General features: G+C 32.6%; 1 protein-coding gene across 2 annotated transcripts; it reads left to right on the plus strand.

The window, feature by feature from the left end:
- Positions 1 to 4,102: 4,102 nt before the first annotated feature.
- Positions 4,103 to 19,600, plus strand: LOC117788060 (innexin inx1). 2 transcript variants are annotated; one of them, XM_034626722.1, is made up of 6 exons: positions 4,103 to 4,798; positions 12,425 to 12,856; positions 15,420 to 15,527; positions 17,192 to 17,347; positions 17,954 to 18,306; positions 19,320 to 19,600. In XM_034626722.1, the coding sequence occupies exons 2-6, from the start codon at positions 12,608 to 12,610 to the stop codon at positions 19,540 to 19,542; spliced, it is 1,089 nt and encodes a 362-aa protein (XP_034482613.1). In that variant the 5' UTR covers positions 4,103 to 4,798; positions 12,425 to 12,607; the 3' UTR covers positions 19,543 to 19,600. The 2 variants fall into 2 exon arrangements, with proteins under 2 accessions (XP_034482613.1, XP_034482623.1); XM_034626732.1 differs by having other exon boundaries at positions 4,103 to 4,476.
- Positions 19,601 to 21,379: the final 1,779 nt, after the last annotated feature.

Genomic DNA, 21,379 nt, shown 5'->3' on the forward strand with positions numbered 1-21,379 from the left:
TTTAATTTAAAACAATAGGCAATGTATCTGTGAGTTTATTTTTCAGTTTGCTAGTATATAAAAGTCCTTTACTTATTTATTGTATAATTTACAAACTTGGGGAATTTTACCTAAATACCAATCTTAATATTGGATATATGTACATACATAGACTTAAATATAATATAAATTTTATATATTAAATCAATTAAAGATATTATATAAGAAAATTATTCATACAATTTTTTTCAGTATCTTCATCTTTTAGTTTAAAGATTTTTGGAGATAATAAGTATAGCATATATTTCATGAAGATCAATCCCATAAATATCTCAATGTTCTCTGCCTACGTGACACAAATGCAACGATCTTCAGCTGCGAAAACTCAAGTACAGTGTGTATACATAAATAATGTACATATGTATATGTATGTACATATGTGTGTGGCATGTACCCCCTTTTCTGAAGTTACCATATACTATGGAAGTATAAAATAATGACCAATGTGCAACTTCAACATGTTGCACTTTGATCTTTGCATTTAACGTCTTGCAACGGAGTGCATAATTAAAAAAAAGAGCCAAGTTTCAATGGCACTGTCTCACACACACTCACACACACTCGCCGCGTGGCAAAGACAAAATAAAAAAGGAAGCTGCAAGCGCGTCGCCACCCTCGACGTCGACGTCGACGTCGACGCTCTGCCCGCACGCGGAAGCAAAGCAGAAAAAGGAAGTTGCAATAAAGGAGCAGCAGCTGCTCAATGCGTAGACTGAGTGCAAATTGCAAGAGAGCGAGAGCGTGGCGAGTGCAATTGAGTGAGCCTTGAGTGAAAAGTGAATTGAGTGCAAAGGCGCTTAGAGATGTGAGCGACGATAAATGCTTGAGATAAATAAAAAAGGAACAGCAGAAGGAAAAACATGCTGTACACTGAAAAAAATCGGGTTTTCAAAATTAATAAATGTAATATGACATATTGAATAAAAAAAATATTTATATTTTAAGAATCAAGGCTCTTCACACAATTTTTAATGTATAAAGAAAATAATAATATAAAATAAAAGTGCAAAGGCGGATAAATGTTTAAGATAAATAAAAAAAGAACAAATGAAGGAAAAACATGCTGTACACTGAAAAAACGTTTATAAAAACATAAAACATATTATAAGAATCAAAATTCTTTACACATTTTTCAGACTAGAATTTTTTGGAATGCGAGCGGGCAATAAATGCTTGAGATAAATAAAAAAAGGAACAGCAAAAGAAAAATCATGTTATACACTGAAATAAATCAGGTTTCTAAAATAAAACTATGTTAAATAAGAAAATTTTTTAATAAAATAAAATAGATATTTTAAGAATTAAAGTTCTTTACACATTCTTTTAGACTAGACTAGACCCTTTTCAAAAATATTTAAAATAAATAATATAAAATAAATTATAAAAAAAATGTTGGAAGGCGCTAAGAGATGTGAGCAAACGACAAATGCTTGGGATAAAAAATAAAAAAGACAACTTTAATAAAATAAAAATATGCACACAAGAATTCAAGTTCTTTACACATTTTTTAAACTCAAATTTTCTTTAAAAAAAAAAATAATAAAAAAAATTTTTTGTTTTTATCAGTGTAGTAGAAGGAACAGTGCAATTTCGGACTATCCCAAATCAAGCGGAATGCAAGAGTAAGTATAAGACACGCACTCACACATATGCACAATACACACATGTACACAAACGCACTCATAAATCAATGTCACGTAAATTTTCCGTGCACCCGCGCACGTAACACCCACAAGAAGACAACGAGCTATCGAAATGTTTATCGGTTTCAACAGCCAAACGTGAGACAGACAGAGTGAAAGGCAAAAATCTCAAAAGTCTGGCTCAAGATCACAGCTCGTACATATGTACGTATGTAATGACAAGGCACTTGAATTATTTCAATCTTACGAAAGTGCGCAGTTTATTATAGGACCATTCAAGACATGAAAGAAAAAACCTTAAAAGACCAAAAAAAAAAAGCAAGAAATGTAAAAAAAAATAAAATAAAAAAACCCACGAGTTCGCTGCATGATATTGTCAGTTTTATGGAAAGGAGTCGGGGAATTGGGGAGACTGTCTTGAGGGGCTATAAGAAAACCTTATAAATAACACGACTACCCCATATAACTGTAATTTGAGCGTCGCCATATTGAATGACTGATGAACTGACCAAAAGTTGAAGTACGTTTTTCGGGTAATTCAACTAAATCAACAGATAGTGTCATTTTAAAGTTGAAACTAATGTATCATATCAACTTTCCAGGTATTGATCTAATAGCACTACTTAAATTAATGACACTCAGAAGGGGAAATACATAAATGACTTAAAGCAATCATATTTATTGAAAGCATTGAAATTTAATTTAATTTAAAATAACATTTGTCATACCAGCTTAAAACTACTTCCGTTCCATTGATAACGAAATAAATTGATAAGTATAAAGCTTGAGTATCCTAAAGTTATTTTATGGCTAAAGATCTTGTAGTGATAAAAGAATTATAAAATAAAAACCTGTAGCACTTGTGCAAAATAAATATATAGAACTTTACATAAAAACCATGATAATAATGACATTCTGCTTGAAAATCGATGCAGTTTTAATAAAGCTATGAAAGTTTGAAGTTTACAAGTCCATGGGGTCCCCCCATGGTACTCAAATCAAAACCATGATCAGGAGGGAAAATATTTTTTTAACCAAATTAATAAAATTTGAATGCAAAATGAATTAAGAGGCCAAGTTATGATCAAAATGACCGTTTGAAAATCGGTTCAGTTTTGACAAAGTTATGACAGTTGGAAGTTCGTCCAAGTTTCGATCTGGCAACTTTACAAGTCCAAATTTTTCCATAATTTGCCATGATTTTTTACAGAAAAATGAAACGTTTCAGAATCAAATTTAAAGTGTTGTTTTATATATAAATATAAATACATATATAAATAAATATAAATACGTTATAAAGAGTTGATTAAAAGTGTAAACTTCAGATTTTAAATTATTAATTTTCAAAATTCCAAAGGGGGAACCCTTAGCATTTAGAAGAGATTTAGAAGGGAAATATTTTTTGGTTAAGCAATTAATGTTATTTGAATGCAGTTGGAATTTATAGGCCAAACTAAGATTCAAATAACATTCGGTTTTCAATTTCGATCGGTTAATATCGATCAACGGTTACGGTTACGGTTTTTATCCCTGGTTTAAAGGGCATTCAATAGTCAGCTTGAGCTTTGTGGCCAAAGACCAAAGAATATGGCCAAAAGAAATAAAGGTAGAAATTAAATTCAACAACATTTGAATTTCCAGTTTTTCTTCTTACCGCATTTTTATACGGGAATAAAAAAACCTTACCTTTTAAAATGTTACTTGTTGTTGTTGTTGTTATTGGCGTGACTTTAAATTGGACACAGAAAGCAAAGCAAAAGAAACGCAACTAAAGAGAATATCATGAAATTTGAAGCATTAACAAAAAGTATAAAAAAAATACTTACCTCTTCTCGTATCTTTGCCCCCTTTCAACACCCACCACATCAATTACCAAAAAAAAGAAAAGAAGTCAAGTAATCGACAAAAGAGCTGAGTAAAAAAATCTAAATCAAATGAAATCAAACTGTGGCTCAACAGAGTGAGTGAGAGGCAGCGAGAGGAAGGCTTGAAATTTTGGCTATGCGTTTTGTGTGCGTGTGTGTGTGTGTGTGTGCAGTGCAATTGCTGCTCCAATTTATTTGTGCGATCAGCTTTAATTCTAACAACAACAAAATGCATGGCGAGTTAAACCCAACGCAATGGAACACAATGGAACTCACTCAAAGAGTGCGACTTTGAGCAGCAGCAGCTTTGAACGTTGCTGCAACGTAGAGACGCGCGCACGCACATTGCACGAATGTGTGTGTGTGAGAGAGAGCGAGCAGAGGCTGGCTTTGCTTGAAGCTGAGCATTGAGTTGAGTACGTTTTGTGAGTTTCAGTTTTGAGCACAACACCAGCGAGCGAGCAGCGCGTGTGGTTTACAGAAACGAAACGGAACGAGACGAGACGAGACGAAACGAAACACCGACCAACAAGCAGCGGCAGCGGCAGTCGACGGCGACAGCAGCGTGTGCTGGGCTCTGCTCACTACAAAAGCCATTCCGGAGCGCACAGTCAAAGCGAGCTCAAATTTTTCGATATTTCTACCTTCTTGTCTTACGTTATATTTTTTTTTCTATTTTGTTTTTGAATAACTGCTTTTATATATATGCATATATATAATAAGTGTGTGCTGCTTGGTGACACTTGGAATTTGAAATATACACAAGCTGTGTTTGTGTTTTTTTTTTGTCTTTGATTTGCCTGCGTTTTTTGAGTTGCGCGGTTTTTTGGAGTTTAGTTGCGCGTTTTTGGCTGCAGCGACTGCAACGCGACGCGCGCGTTTTACGCAGCAGCAACAACAACGACAAAAAAACAACAACAACAACAAAAGTAAATATACAAATAATACAAAATAAAAACAGACAAAAAAGCTGGAATAAATACAAAAAACAACAAGAGAACCTGTTCTATTCCTGTGTGCCTGTGTGTGTGTGAGAGTGTTTGTTTGTGTGCGTCGCTGCTTATGCAAATTCGTTAACAACAACAATAGGCGCACACCTGGCAGCTGATTTGCAGCGGAAAGCAACAACAACAACAACACAATAAAAGTTCAGCTTCAGCTGCTGCTGTGACACGAACAACAACAACAAGAAGTAGAAAAAGAAGAAGAAGAAGAGCGTGCAAAGACCAACGCAAAGAATTTCGTTTTGTCGTAAGTTCATAATTTATTCCTTCTCTTCATCTTCATCTTCATCTTCATCATCTTCATTTTTACAACATCAAACGTCAAACATTTGTAATTGAGCAACCTCTGCGTATGTGTGTGTGTGCGTGAGAGCGTAAGCAAGGTGGTAGGTGTGTGGGGAGAGTGGTGAGTGTTGTGAGAGGAGTGTTGAGTAGCAGGGAGTGTTAGAGGTGAAGCTTAACACACTGATAAGCCAAAGTTAAAGCACCACACAGATTACGAACTACAGTTACAGCATATTGACAGTTTTAAATAAACTAGAAATTACAAAAATTACAAATAATATAAAAATACAATTAAAAGTAGAATTAATCAAGTAAAATAGCTTAACTTTGGTAAGCCGAACATTTAATACCCTGGTATACAATTTTCAACTAATCGTTTCTACGACAGCTTTATGCTATGTATATTAGTCCGATTTTAGTCAAATTTGTTTAAGACCAAATACCAAGAACACAACCTGCGATTTTTGTTGAGATATCGCCAAAAGCCACAAAAATTTTCATACTAAAACTTTATTTTCAAACGATTTTTTTCTATGGCAGCTATATGATATAGTGGACCGATTTGAAGCAAGTTTAATCAAAATCTATAAGACCAACTTTAATGCATATTGTGGATATTTCGTTGCGATTTTTCGGAGAACAAAAAAGTTTCGCATACTAAAACTTGATTTTCGACCGATCCTTTCTATGACAGCTATATGCTAAAGTGCTAAGATTCATACCAAACTCAGCCAGGGTATATACCCCAAATGCATATTCTAGAAGATTGGCTGAGATAACTCAAAAAACATTAAGGGTTTTTGTACTAAAGGCTGCTTATCGGTCGATCCTTCCTATGACAGATATATGATACAGTGGTCCGATTTAGAAAAAATTTGGTTAGCATCTGTAAAATCAATTAAGTTCCATATTCTATACATTTTGTAGTTATATCTTCAAGAACAAAATCGTTTTTCGTAGTAAAGGTTGATTCTTGACCGATCGTTCCTATGTCAGCTCTATGATATAGTGGTACGATTTAAACCAAATTTGATCAGGATTTATATAACCAACTAAGATGCATGTTCTGTCAGATTAATTAAGATATCTCAAAAAACAAAGCAGGTTTCGAACTATTGGTTATAAAACGATCTATTCTATGACAGTTATATGATATTGTGAACTGATTTCAAGCAAATTTGGTCAGGATGTATAGACAGATGCTCAAAATAAAATTGCTCCGCTAAAATGCACCCAAAACACCAAAATATCGGTGGATTTTATAGCATTTTATTGATTTAAAAAATAAATTTAAAATTCAAAAAATAACTAGATATAGCCAAAATTGCAGAAATCTGGTTTGTGCAATCCATTTCAATTGGAAACTAAATCAATTTTTATTATAAGTAAGAAAAAGGGTATTATACATTCGTTGTTTTCTTTTTGAATATGTGTTTCAATTTTTTGCTCAACTTTTTCGTCATTTATTGGCTTCAACTTTGTTCTATACTTTTTGAGTCTGCCTTATATGGTTTCAACACTTTTTCAACATCTGCAGTTAAGCCAAAAGATGTTACTCATATGCTCTCTTCCCTCATACCCTTTCCCCTGTTCCCCGCAACGGAAATGGTCAATTGAAGCTGCACAGAGACAAGGCATTGTTTTGAAGACCGTATTCGTATTCGTATTGTGTCCCCGAGTCTCGGAAACTCGGGTTTTCCGTACTGTCTGATTATGTGCACGCCACTTGCGGTTTAGACGGACCAGCAAGAGCCAAGCGGAGAGGGCAGTTCAATAAGTACACGCAACACTAATTAGTCTGCGATAGCATCCAGTATAGATTTCCAGTCAAGGGTGACCAGAGGAAAATCTAAGACATATTGCAGTTAAAAATAAACAGATGTTGCTCAAGTTTATGCAATAAATTGAAGACTTATGTATTTATTTAGAATTCTTCTAGCTGAATAAAATGTTTGTCATGAAAATTTATAGAGAGCGAAACTTTAAATCAATTAAAAACTTAAATATCAACTTTTAAAACTGCAATAAAGCAAAGATTTATACAAGAATATAAGAATTCTTAAGGCTGACTACAAAAATTGAATGACAATGTATAGAATGGAATATTTTAGAGCTATGTTAGTCTTAAAACTAAATTTTGTTTGCTAAATCGCAAGTGCAAAAAGTTAAATTGTGTTTTTAGATTTTTTACTTTATAAAAACAAAGCTTAAAAAGATCACAAATTTATTCTTAGTCATATCTAGTCACGAAATCCAAGAAAAAATTGTATGGTTATAACAAACATACATAATATAGGATATATTAAATAGTATGAGAGCCCTCAGCTAAAAACTATTTATATAAAATTTATAAGATTTTCTACTACTACTACTATAAGATTTACCCTTAAATTATTAATAATCTTTGCTATACTCGTAAAGAAAAAAAATTTCAACGAAAAAGCTGAATACTTAATTAAAAATCAACTCATAACAGAGATAAATTCATAGCGTAGGAGTTGTCTATAAAAAAGTTCAGCTACATTTAAGATTTACATTGAAATATAAATAAATTTGCTATTAAGAACAAAAATCGAAGTGTGCTACAATAGTTAGCAATAGTATTGTAGATATACTAAAAAAAAGGCAGCTAATTTATGTAAATTTAACAGGGATCGTAATTATTATAAGTTATATTTTAAAAATTACTTGGTAATGAATATATTTGAATTTTTTATGTTTTTCATCAAGAATAATCAGTAGTTTTGAGTAATTTAATAAAACTTACACCATAATTATTATTTTTGATCAAAAAAAATCAAAATTAATCTTTATTATTGATCAATTGATATTGATAAAAAATAAAATCATTATTTACGGTCCCTGAAATTTTATTAATAGGTTTTTCATACAATAGCGTTGTTTGAAAAATGTTTGAGCTACATTAAAGTTAAACTAAATAAATCAACGTTATATCAGAAGTAATATCGATACTAAAAGTAAATTACTTTAATGCAGTTTTTTGTTTTATCTGCTTGCTGTGCCATTGTTTGGAATATGTTAGAAACTTCCCTCGTTGGGTCTAATTGAAGTTGGTGCCAGCTGCCAGAGCAGAGTCATAGAAGGTGGCCCAACAAAGCGAGAAGGGAGAGAGTGAGAGAGAGAGAGTGAGGGCGAGAGAGGGTAGGAGTGAGAGGTAAAAGTAGAGAGAGGAAGAAGAACTTCCGGTTTGCCGGCAACTTTTGGCCAGCTGCTTTACCAGCAACAAACAATGCAATTGACAAATGCAATTAAGCAAATTTCATTTGTTTTAAAGCTGGTAACGTTACAGCTTAATGAATAACTCAGCGACTAACTGGTTAACTGACAGAATGACTGAATAGCTGACTGACTGACTGACTGACTGAATAACTGACTGACTGACTGAGTGTATTCATGTTAAGGTTAAACGTGTAAAGTTGTGTACACATTCTAATTGCATTACGAGAAAAACCACAGCAATAGCATCAAGCAAAGTCATCAAACTGTGTTTGCATCAAGTAATATATTATTTAAAATTCTTAAGCACGACTAACACATACCCTGTAAACAAAAAAGTATGAGTTAATGTTGGTAAAAATGATTATTGTTGATTTTAATCAAAATGTCATAGTTGCAAATGTTGTAAAAAGCAACAATACAGCTAGAAGATACCCTGTTAAATTACTTAATGTAAAAATAATCTTATTTTAAGCCATCTTAGACACTAGCGCGCCTATAAGGCAAATTTAAGAGTAAATTAGGGTCTAAAAACTATAAAGAAGCTATTTACAAGCAACAATACAACTAGAAAATACCCTGTTACATTATTTATAAAAAATATTTGTAAAAATAATCTTATTTTTAGCCATCTTAGACACTAGCGCGCCTATAAAAGCAATTTAGAGAGTAAATTGGGGTCTAAGAACTATAAAGAAGCTATTTACAACCAACAGATACCCTTTAAAAATAAGAATTTAATATATAAACACATTATTGAATAATATAAATGCGTTGCGCGCAGAATCAATTATTTATAATTAAAAAAAAAAAAATTGTATTAAGAAAATTTACGTAGGGCAAACAGATACCCTGTTAACTTATAAAATATACGAATAAGTACAGTTTTTAATATTTTTAGCACATTAAAAAGCTTGCATATCAAAATTGGAGCAAACTAAAAGCACTTAACTTAAATTTAAGCTGTAAATGACTAGCAGATACCCTGTAAACTTGACAGTTATAAGCGTAAACACTATTTTTTATTATTTAAATGAGCCCAAAACAATAATATACAACATTTCAAAGCAAATTGAGTAACATGAACTAAAAAAGCGACATATTCAATTTACTATACTTACTTCACATACCCTATGAGTTTTGTGGGGTAAGAAGCTAGATATTTGCTAGATATTTGACTGAATGGAGTGCATAAATCAAAGTAAAAAACTTTATATATGCCCTAAAAAGTCTCAGCCAACTGTTGCATACCTTACCGCATAGTTAGACTATCCTGTTCAGTGACATTTGCAGGGTATACCAAATAAAAACTGAAAATTCAGTTGCCCAAGCACGTAAAATGCATTTAATACATTTGTCGACCTTTGCTATGTGACACCTGGACTGTCCCCTCCTCTCCACCCCCTGTGGGGTATATACCCCGCTCCCTGGCTTTCCCCCAACACAGATAGTGCATATAAATTCGCACATAAAAACGTGGCGGCTGCTGTTGTCCATGGCCTTGGCAATGAAAAGCCTCACAATAAGTGTGTGTGTGTATGTGTGTGTGTGTGTGTGGGAGGGTGGGTAATAGAAGTGTGGAGGGGGGTTGTTGTGGCGGTCATTGTTTGCCTGCTGTGGCAGCTGCAGTTGTTGTTGCTGTTGCGGTTTATTGTTGTGGCTGCAGTTTTGTTGCCTTGTCGTAACCAACGAAGCGTGTGGCAAAAACAAAAAAATAAACTAAATGAAACTAAAACAGGAAAACGCTGGATGAACACCAGAAAAGGGGAGAAGCAGCAGGAGAAAGAGGAGTAGAGGTAGAGGAAGCAACAAAGTGTTGATTGACTATGAGAGGGTCGCAATTTTGGTGAATTTGACTTAGTTCTAGGTGCAACTATGTACACAGACAAAAATAACTAAATCATTCTAAAACTCAAGTTTAAATATTCAGAAATTAACATGTAGTTCTTAGGTATTAGCATACAAGAAAATAATATAAAAATTATTTGCTTTAAAGCGCATAATAAATAATTATTGCTAAAAATAAAATAAAGAACTAGCAGCTTCACTTCAAAAATCCATCTAAAATTCAAGCGTACAATTCCTGATTTTAGCGTGTATTTTTGAGAACCATAAAATTATAAAAATAAAGGTTAAACCTTTATAAAACGCACAATAAATAATAGTTGCAAATCTGGCTTAGAAACAAAAATTAAATAAAGTTGTAACAGCTTCAATTTTACTTTATTAAATTTTATTGGCTTACAGCTAAGCGCAATAAAGAGTTCTTTATAAATAATTGCAGTGCTCAAAATTAAACTTTTTATGTCAAATTTTCACATTTTGATTTTTATGCTATATATATTTAATAACCTATTGTGTAATAACCTTTAAGTTGGTTTGTTATGTTGTGTTTAAAATCAATTTTGATATTATTGTATGCTATATTTAATTATTAACTACTGTTACCATTTTTTTTTTATTATTATTTATATATTTGGGAAGTAAGCTGAAATAAATAGTAGAAAATGTAAGTTATCTGGAGTTTTTGATATTATTGTATGCTATATTTAATTATTAGCTACTGTTATCATTTTTTTATTATTATTTATATTTTTGGGAAGTAAGCAGAAGTAAGTAGAAAATTTAAGATGTATGGAGTTTTTGATATTATTGTTTGCTATATTTTATTATTAGTTACTGTAACCATTTTTTTTTTTTTTTTATTATTATTTATATTTTTGGGAAGTAAGCAGAAGTAAGTCGAAAATTTAAAATATATGAAGTTTAGTTTAATAGTTTAATTTTTTTATATATCACACACGGTTCATATCGGTTCTTATCTATTTAATTGAATATTAAATTATATATCACAGCACTAGATGCAAAATCGACAACTGTTCTTTAGCTTAACACCAATTTAAAATAAAACTACTTCTAAGAATTCAAATAAACTGTCTTTAAGCATATATTTTTATGCATTATAATATTTATTGATTAAATTGAAAAGTCAAGAGACTAATTGCATTGACAGGTTGCAGCAGCTGCTGTTGTGGCAAGTGGCAGCAAGTGGTGCAACAACAGATTGCAACGTGGCGCTCGGGTCAAGCGTCTAAAGATCGGTGTGGCATCGAGTGCATTCAACTTGCAACGCTTGAGTTGGGGTTGGGCTTTGGGGATTGGAAGATTGGAAGATTCTTCTCAGATGAATCGAGTGGCATTTACAAGTGGAGCAAATGGCAATTGGATATTTAAATTGTGGCGCATCAATTTCTCAGTGCAGCTCACATTGACTTTAATTGAAATTGAAGCTGTCTGCAGATTCTATTAGTTGATTTATATATGGCTTTGTTGTTCTTGCTCAATCACACACACACACACACACACAAAAGCTAAAGACCCCATTTGTAGCACCCAATATAGAAACATACGGTACTCAAAGCAAGTCTCCAGTCGCGTGTTTGACTTGTGATAGCGTCGAGCAAACGAAATTTACATTTTTCGGCCGACTTCAATCAGTTGAACGACACGTTTTTCAATCAAGCAAATGTACTGCCCCCGAAAGATACAAAGATACGTCGCGAACTTACACTCAGAGAAAAAATTAAAGCTCAACTAAAAAGCTAGTATACTGGTAATCTTTTTATATATATTCTGTTTTGTTAAAAAAAACATTTAAACTAAAAACAACAAAAAAATGAAGCAACTCTACAAAGTCTCCACAAGTCTACAAAGGTCTTCACATACAATCCATGATGTACTAAATACTACTTAACATAAAAATAGCAAAGTAATGTGCACAATTATGTTTATAAGCAACTCTACAAAGTCTACAAACAGCTTCAAGACGTTTTGCTTACAATTACCTGTGTATTAAGTGTTATTATGTGTTCTTAAAAACCATGCACTGTCTCAAATCAAATTTTTTAGAAACTCTACACAGTCTACAAAAGTGTCCAAAGTCTCCACAGACAATTACATATGTACTTAGTGCTTTTTTATTTTATACAGTGCAGCAAACATTTATTTTAGAGCAAATCTGTACTCTACAACGTCTTCAGCAGTCTCCAAACCACTTGGCATATGACTCTTTGTGTATCTGATCAAAATATTAGTAGTTTAAAATTTCAAATGTCATTTTAGAATAGTTTAACAAAGTCTACACAAGTCTCCAAAGTTTCGAAACACAACAAACGAATTATTTAAGACAATTTACAGACACTACAAAACGAATTTCTGGGCCATTTAGAATTTCTAGGACATTTCACAAACAATTGCATCAATTTTTTCCCTCAGTGTACTACTAATAGTAAATATATTTTTAGATACACATTGACTAATTGTAGCATGATGTTCCGTCTTATTATTGCAGTTTCTATATTGATATGCATCGCTTGCACAACGGAAACATCAAACGAAAATTTAAGGAACGCGCAATAATTTAACAAAAAGCAACGTGACGTTTTACAACACTGCCAGGAAGCAGTCAATTCGCTTTATCTACAGAATCCTAATAACCTAATCATATTACTTCTGTGACTTCAACTGTGCCAAGATGTATAAGTTATTGGGTAGCCTGAAGAGCTACCTAAAGTGGCAGGACATACAGACGGATAATGCCGTCTTTCGTCTCCACAATTCATTTACCACCGTACTGCTCCTTACCTGCAGTCTGATCATAACGGCCACTCAATATGTGGGACAACCGATCAGTTGCATTGTGAATGGCATTCCACCACATGTGGTGAACACATTCTGCTGGATTCACAGTACTTTCACCATGCCGGATGCGTTCAACCGACAGGTAAGTCTCCACAAGTCTCCAAAGCTCTAAAAACTATAAAAATTAACCAATTTCTAAATATTTTTATTTGTATTATATTATTTGGCCTCTTAGTATGACATTTAGTAAGTCTACAAAGTCTCCAAATTTCGCCACATGCAGTTGTACATAGAAATAGCAGTACTTTGAGGTTATGAAAGCATTACAAACATCAGATTCTATTTGAAAGGCATCTTTAAAAAGTCTACACTACTCTCCACTGCAATTAGTTGCGTATTTCGTAATCTTATCTAATGCAGATTTATGATACAACCTAAAATTGATTTTTAATGCAGCTGTACAAAGTCTACACAACCCTATACTTGCAATTAGATGTGAATTAGCAAAGCCCTTGTCAAAATTAGATTAAAATGCATCGAAACCAAGTCTACACATGTCTCCACTTTAAGTTACACGTTTATTTCAGGCTGTTATGTATGTGTGTAAAATAAAAACTGTTCAAAATTGAGTTTTCATGTAACTTTACAAAGTCTACACAACTCTACACATGCGATAACTTGATGTAATGTAATGAGGAAAGCAAAGTACAGCTTAAAATGAAGCTTAAGTGCACTTGTACAAAGTCTACACAAGTCTACAGTGTCGCAAAAGCCAAGAAACCGCAGCATATGTTTGAGGAAACCACAGCATCCCAAGGCATTTTTATCGCATGTTTCGTGCTCGTTCCCGTTAACCCTTTTTGTCTGTGGAGATCTGTCGGTCTGTCGGTCTGTCATGTCATGTCATACCCTCACGTAGTCCAATCACGTACATCGCCGTCTCATTTGTATGATATGTAATACATGCTATAAGTCGTATATTCAGCAGACAATACATAAATATGTGCATATTTATGCTGCGGCTATAAAGCAATTATAAACTGGGCGTTGTCGGACGCTGTCGTTGTTGTCGGCCCCGCAACGCACCGATTTAAATTGCGCTCTTCATGTGACCCAAAAAAAAAAAAAAAAGGCCAGGAATAAAAGGGAGAAAGAAGCAGAAAAACGATTAACAGCGACACACCAACAAAAAAAAAATATTGAATACCCCGCGGGAGCGCAGACGCGACAGGCTTCTTCTGCCGACTGATCTCATATTTCAACAGGAGCAGGAAGTGGACACCGAAACCTTGGCAAATTCGTGGAACCTTCCTTCCTTCACAGCAATCGCAAGCACTTGGCATATCCTTATTTAGAGTACGCCTACTTTACCAATGGATTTGTCATAAGGCATGCAAAAAAAAAAAAAAAAAACAACAAAATAGGTTTACCAAATTCTTTAGTTTCGTTGTTTAGGCTGCGATTTTAACGCAAAGGGGGGACCCTTAGGTATTTTGAAAATTGAAAATTTTAAATTTCAAGTTTTCACTTTTAATCATCTTATTATATCGTATTTAGTATAAAACAACACTTTAAATTTGATTTTGATACGTTTTATTTTTCTGTAAAAAATCATGCCAAATTAAAAAAAAAATTTCGACTTGTAAAGTTGTCTGATCCAAAGCCTGACCAACTGAAAACTATCATAACTTTGTGAAAACTGAACCGATTTTCAAGCTGAATATCATTTTGATTATGGTTTGGACACTTAATTCATTTGTCATTCAAATATTTATTAACTTTTCAAAAATAATATTTTCCCTCTAATTAGATCTTGGTTTTGATTTTAATACCATAGGGTCCCCCCTTTGAAATTTTGAAAATTGAAAATTTTAAATCTCAAGTTTTCACTTGTAATCAACTCCTTATATCGTAATTAGTATAAAACAACACTTTAAATTTGATTCAGAGATGTTTCATTTTTCTGTAAAAAATCATGGCAAATTTAAGAAAAATTTTGACTTGTAAAGTTGCTAGGTCGAAACTCGGACGAACTTCCAACTGTCATAACTTTGTCAAAACTAAACCGATTTTCAAGCTGAATATCATTTTATGCTTGGTTTGACCTCTAAATTCATTTTGCATTCAAATTTAATTAATTTTGTAAAAAAAAATATTTTCCTCTAGATTATGGGTTTGATGCTAAGGGTCCCCCCTTTGAAATTTTGAAAATTGAAAATTTTAATTCTCAAGTTTTTACTTTTAATCAACTCCTTATATCGTAATTAGTATAAAACAACACTTTAAATTTGATTTTGAGACCGTTCATTTTTCTGTAAAAAATCATGTCAAATCAGACAAAAATTTTGACTTGTAAAGTTGCTAAGTCAAAGGTTTGACCAACTTCAAACTTTCATAACTTTGACAAACCTGGATCGATTTTCAAGCGGAATGTCATTTTGATAATGGTTTGGCCTCTTTATTCTGCATTCTTCATTCATTCTGCATTCAAGTTAATTAATTTCGCAAAAAAATTTTCCTCTATATCTTGGTTTTGATTTTAATATTTTGACACCAAAATTCAATGAGCATTTAAATTTTAACAATTGCTTTCTAATAATTTCTACTCTGTCAATAAAGTTTCTTTATAAATACGTTATCTATTTTAAATTCATATAAATAAATTTTGAACACATTACAATAATTATTTCTTCATTTATTCGCAGGTCGGTCGAGAAGTGGCACATCCTGGCATTGCCAACGATTTCCAGGACAAGGATGCCAGAAAGTACTACACCTATTATCAATGGGTGTGCTTTGTGCTATTCTTTCAGGTGAGTACGTCGACAAAAACTTGTTGCCCAGTTGATCTTTTGCACTAGTTGGAATGTCCAATCAATTGAATGCCAATCAAAAAGAGCAGAAGAAACCTTCCAAGACCTTCTTCAGCTTTTCCCTGCTCTTTCTCTGTCTCCCTCACAATCTATCTCATTTTCTTTCACTTGTAACAAAGAGATCACGATTGTTTTCATGCTCATGGTCTCAATTGCCACGCAGATGCTCAGATAATAAAGGAATATAAGTAAAAAAAAAAAAAAAAAAAAAAAAAAAAAAAAATATCTATACACACACTCACACACACTGTTAAGCTGTACTTCAATGAAGCTTAATTGAATGCGATGCGTGTTGTGACTACAAGAAGGGGAAAGAAGAGGCAGGGAAGAGTATGGAGAGGGGGAGGGTATAATGTCAGATCTCTGGGGGAGTAGGGGCCTTTTGTATTGCCAAGCATGCTCAATCAAGCATGATTGCGCGTCCGTTGCGCAACCACAAACACAAAAAGCTAAAAAAGCTAAAAAGATTGTCAAAATTCAAGTTAAATTCAACAGCTGCTAAACACTAAAACAACTTTTAAACAACGACAACAATTTACTTAAACTTGCGAAATACCAAAAAGTAGATTCATATGCTTAATGACTTGCTAAATAGCAACAACAACAATAAACTACAAATAATGACAATAGAACTCAGCTTTTAACTTCAGCTGACAGATACTAGAAACCGCTTGAAAGCTTCTGTAAAAGCTTTTGATTAATGTCTGTTATAAGTCACTTGAATATATGCATACACTAGAAACTGTCTAAAGTAATTTAAGTTGTGTTTCGATTAATAAATCAACCTAAAAGCTTCTGTAAAAAATGTTGATTTAAGTCTGTTACTTGTCACTTGGAAGATGCATACAGTAGAAAGTTATTTATGTTGTGTGTTGATTTATAAATCAACTTGAAAGCTTTAGTAAAAGTTTTTCATTAAAGTCTGTTGTTTGACACTTGGAATTGTGTAAGCAGAGCTGACTTTTGCATGCAATAAATAAAAACTTAAAATTAAATTAAATGTGTTTTGATTGATTAATCAACTTTTTAAAAAACAAGAGCTTTAAAGCTCTATCAGCTTTTTATTTTTTCACACTTTATTTAGTGTAAAGACAGCTCAAATTAAATGAGTGCTAATAAATTTTATAAGGAGCTTTAAAGCTTTATAAGAAGCACCAAAGCTCACTTAAAGCTGAAATTTTTTGTCATTTCCGAAGCTTTTTACCTCCCCAAAGTGCTCAACTTAATTTTATATGTACTGTAAAAATCTATTTAATGACTTTTCATCTGCTAAAAGCTGTCTAACAAAACCCTTAAGAAAGCTTTATCAACTTTTGCTGAGTAAACTGGTTTGTTAAGCTGCAACAGTTTTAAAATTGGCTTTTCAAATTTTTTAATGGGTTTTTTTCAGCCTTTAAAGCTTTAATAGTTTTTTAAATTACTTGCAAAGCTTTTTATAAAAAGTTATTTTTAATGTTGTAAATATTATTGAACCAACTGTCGACTTATTCAAAAGGAGCGTATGGAAAAAGCTTCTTAAAAGCTTACGGAGTTTACTTTCCTTACACTGAAAATAGAAGAGCAAAAGCTTCAGTATTAAATACCTTCTATTTTTTTTGTTTTAGGCCATGGCCTGTTATACGCCCAAGTTTCTGTGGAACAAATTCGAGGGCGGTTTGATGCGTATGATTGTCATGGGATTAAACATAACGATCTGTACGCGCGAAGAGAAGGAGGCCAAACGAGATGCATTGCTCGATTATCTCATCAAGCATGTGAAGGTGAGTACACTGAAAAAAAACAACAACTTCTAAAATCAAGAACTTGCATCTTAAATATATTGTTCTTAAAATAAGAACATTTTAAGACCATACTACTAATAATAAGAATATTAATCTAAAAAGTCAAAGTTCTTAATACAAGAATAAAAATCTTAAATTCTTAGGAAAGTATAACTACACTGAAAAAAAAGACCAAGTTCTAAAATCAAGAACTTGCATCTTAAATATTTTGTTCTTAAAATAGGAACATTTTAAGACCATACTACTAATACTAAGAATATTAATCGAAAAAATCAAAGCTCTTAATCCAAGAATAAAAATCTTAGTTTCACTCGTAACAAATTAAAATAACATTTATAACATTTTTTGATTTAAATTTTAAGAACATTTATTTTTAAAATAAAACCTTAATCTTATTTAAAATATTCTCAAAACCAAGATGTGTTTTCTTCAACTAAGAATTTTATGTTCTCGACGCATTTTTTAGACCAAAAGTCTGAGTTTTGAGATTAAAATCTTGATTTTAGAACATGTTTTTAATCAGTGTAATTAATTAAGAAAATACTTTTGAAAATCAGTATTAATAGATACTTAAATATTTTGCAGCGCCATAAACTGTACGCCATACGTTATTGGGCCTGTGAGGTGCTCTGCTTTATCAATATTGTGGTGCAGATGTATCTAATGAATCGCTTCTTTGACGGCGAATTCATTTCATATGGCACCAATATCATGGGCTTAACGGATGTGCCACAGGAACAACGTGTCGATCCCATGGTCTATGTCTTTCCACGTGTCACCAAATGCATATTCCATAAATACGGCTCCGGCGGATCTCTTCAAACACACGACTCCCTCTGCATTCTGCCGCTCAATATTGTGAATGAGAAGACCTATGTGTTCATTTGGTTCTGGTATTGGATACTGCTTGTCCTGCTCATTGGACTCATGATATTCCGGTTAGTAAATTGGTTCGATGAAAAATCGTTAGACAAATAGAGTCTGAAATGTTTGGAAATTGTATAACTTAAGTTATTGCTAGTCATTTGGAATGTTTATTTAAAAGAAAGTTTCATTTGGTTTCGAATGTTGTTAAAAAAAATCTTATAAATTTGGAATATCTTCTTGTTAATTGGACAACTTGAGACTTTTTTATTTATTGGTATTATTAGAGAGTTTTTTTTTTACATTTGCCATATTTATGTGGATTGTCCTAACTTTTTTAAATGGATTTCGGAGCTCATGAGATTGTTTTAACATTTTTAAGTAAGCGTCATTCAATAGAGAAGCCAAAATATTAAAAACAAAAAAAAAAATTCGATGTTTTCTCAGTGCTTAATAAAAAAAATAAATTTGAAAATAATTCGAAATACCTAGAATAATTTTAAATTATTTTCGAATATTAAGAATTATGCTGTTGCTTAGAATTGACAGTGTAAAAAACAACGAAAAATCGATAACAATATTTTCGCGGAAGCGATTTTCAACTATTTTAACTCGATTATTTTGTTCTAACAATCAAAACATGGTCAAAACCGATTTCCTTGCGGAACGTCAAGCTTAGAATTGGAACTGTAAAAAAAAAACAACGAAAAATCGATAACACTATTTTCGCGGAAACAATTGTTGAACTATTTTAACTCGATTATTTATTCTAACAGTCAAAACTTGGTCAAAACTTAACCGATTTTCTTGCGGAATCATAATTTGAGCTCAAATTCAAAACTGTACCAAATTTAAAAAACTCAATATAACTTTGTTCGGAATTCATAAATAGAATAGTAAGAAATATCAAAGAAGAGCAAGAGATTTCAAAAGTCTTTCCACATAAAAAGAGTTTAGAAATATGTATAAGAAATGTTTTAAGAAATGTTTTAAGTTCAGATTCCTAGAAAAGATTAAAAAATTATTATCTACCATATGTTAACTATATATACGAGTACTTATATAAACAAACCTTGATCAATTTCAGTGCCTGCATCATTTTCATGCCCAAATTCAGGCCGCGTCTGTTGAATGCACGTAATCGAATGATTCCGATGGAGATTTGTCGTTCGCTGTCCCGTAAACTGGATGTTGGTGATTGGTGGCTCATCTATATGCTCGGTCGTAATCTGGATCCAGTTATCTATAAGGATGTGATGGGCGAGTTTGCCAAACAGGTGGAACCCTCGAAGCACGATCGCACCAAGTGATTGAAATGCAATACTAAATGCAGCATATGAAAGAAAGAGAGATATATAGAGAGCAAGAGAGAGAGAGAGAGAGAGAGAGAAAGAAAGATACACTTTCCCCCCTCGAATTATATTCATAATTATTATTATTATTTAGCACAAATCATGACAATTAGTTGAAAAAAAAAACACAGACAATCTATATATAGCATTCGCTTGTCAACTATTTTTCCGCTTTCCACTTTTGGAAATCTCTTAATCAATGATCACAACTCGAATTATTTCGAATCGCATGACAAAGAATTTTAATCATTTGCAACAACAACAATAATTGATTTTCCTTGACACATTTGAAATTATAAAAAAAAAAACAATTAAAATTATTTTTTTATTTTTTTTCTTAATTTTAACTTAATTTAAAAATTAGCATGTATTCGACTAGACCTTAAAATGAAGGAAATTATCGCGAAAAGCTACAAAAAGACGACCCAAGAAATTCTAATAAATATATATTTATATTTTTATATATATTTCTGATTCATATGAAATAAAGCGCAACATGCAAATTGCCAGCAATAACAACAAAAATAAAACAAAAAAAAAACGCTTCAGATAATACACGAAATAATATAATAATAAACACATAAATATTGCTTTTGAGTCTTTCATAATATACAATAAAAGTAAATCTATAATACTATAATAAACAATATAATTGAGAAGCGTATTTGCTGGCAACATTTTCATTTGGAGCTAAAAGAATTAAATGTTAAGTTTATTGTGTAGTTTTAGGCGAAAATTTCAAGTTTTTTTATAAAAGTGAAATACGTATGAAATAAACTTTATATAACTGGCGAAAATACAAATTCTTTTACTTAAATAACTTGCAATATTTATATATTCATTTGGCGCCAACACCATCAAATTTAAATGTTCATTTACGTTAAGTGAGTAGCTCACGCGTGTGACTAACGTAAGCGCATAATGCGCAACGCAACGCAAGATGCGCAACGTTACACAAAACGCGTAACACAATAAGCTAATCACCGTTGCCCACCTAGCTATTATATAGCTAGTTCTGGCTATGTTCAGATTTCGATTGCTCGAAAAACTTGAAAATTGCAGGCACTATGGGTATTTTAAATATTTATTAAACAAAGTTATGCTATTAGCATTCTCTCTAAAACTATGCAAAAGTGCACTTAAAAATGTTTTCTAGTCCAAAACAGTTTTTTTCCTCGCACTTTTATTGCATTGAAAGGCTGCCATCCTATGAACTATTGCTATTTTATTACTGAGATGCAAGGCTGCCACCACGTTTTTGAATTCAGGGCTGCCAATTTGTTTTTTTTTTTAGCCATTTTGCATCGCAATTTCAGCTACTTTGCGGATGCCTTCCAGCCAGAAACAGCTATTTTCTCCACTAAAAAGTTGGCAACACTGCTAATGCAGCAATTTGTTGCAAAACTCAATTAAAAAACAAAAAATATTAATATAAAATACCGAAACGAAATAGTTTAAGTGATAAAAACATGTGATGTTAAGTGTAAGTGCGATTGCAAGTCGTAAGAAAAGAAGAATTGCCTGCAAAAGGCTGCACTGTTTTGTTGTAGTCGCGCTGTACGAGAGTGTGTGGGCTGTGTGTGTGCGTGCGTGTGTGTGAGCCAAGCAGTTGAAAAGGCAGTCCAAATTCGCTGCAGAGCCAAAATAAACGCGCAAAAGATATAAAAAAAAAGCAGAAAATATAAACATAACACAAATGTTCGAAGAGTGCGATGAGTAGTTGCAGATCACTGCTTTATTGCCATTAAACAGGGTGCTCTGGTGGGTGTGTGGGGGGGAGGAAGTTATAGCCGCC

This window comes from Drosophila innubila, chromosome X, assembly GCF_004354385.1.
Source record: "Drosophila innubila isolate TH190305 chromosome X, UK_Dinn_1.0, whole genome shotgun sequence".
NCBI lineage: Eukaryota > Metazoa > Arthropoda > Insecta > Diptera > Drosophilidae > Drosophila > Drosophila innubila.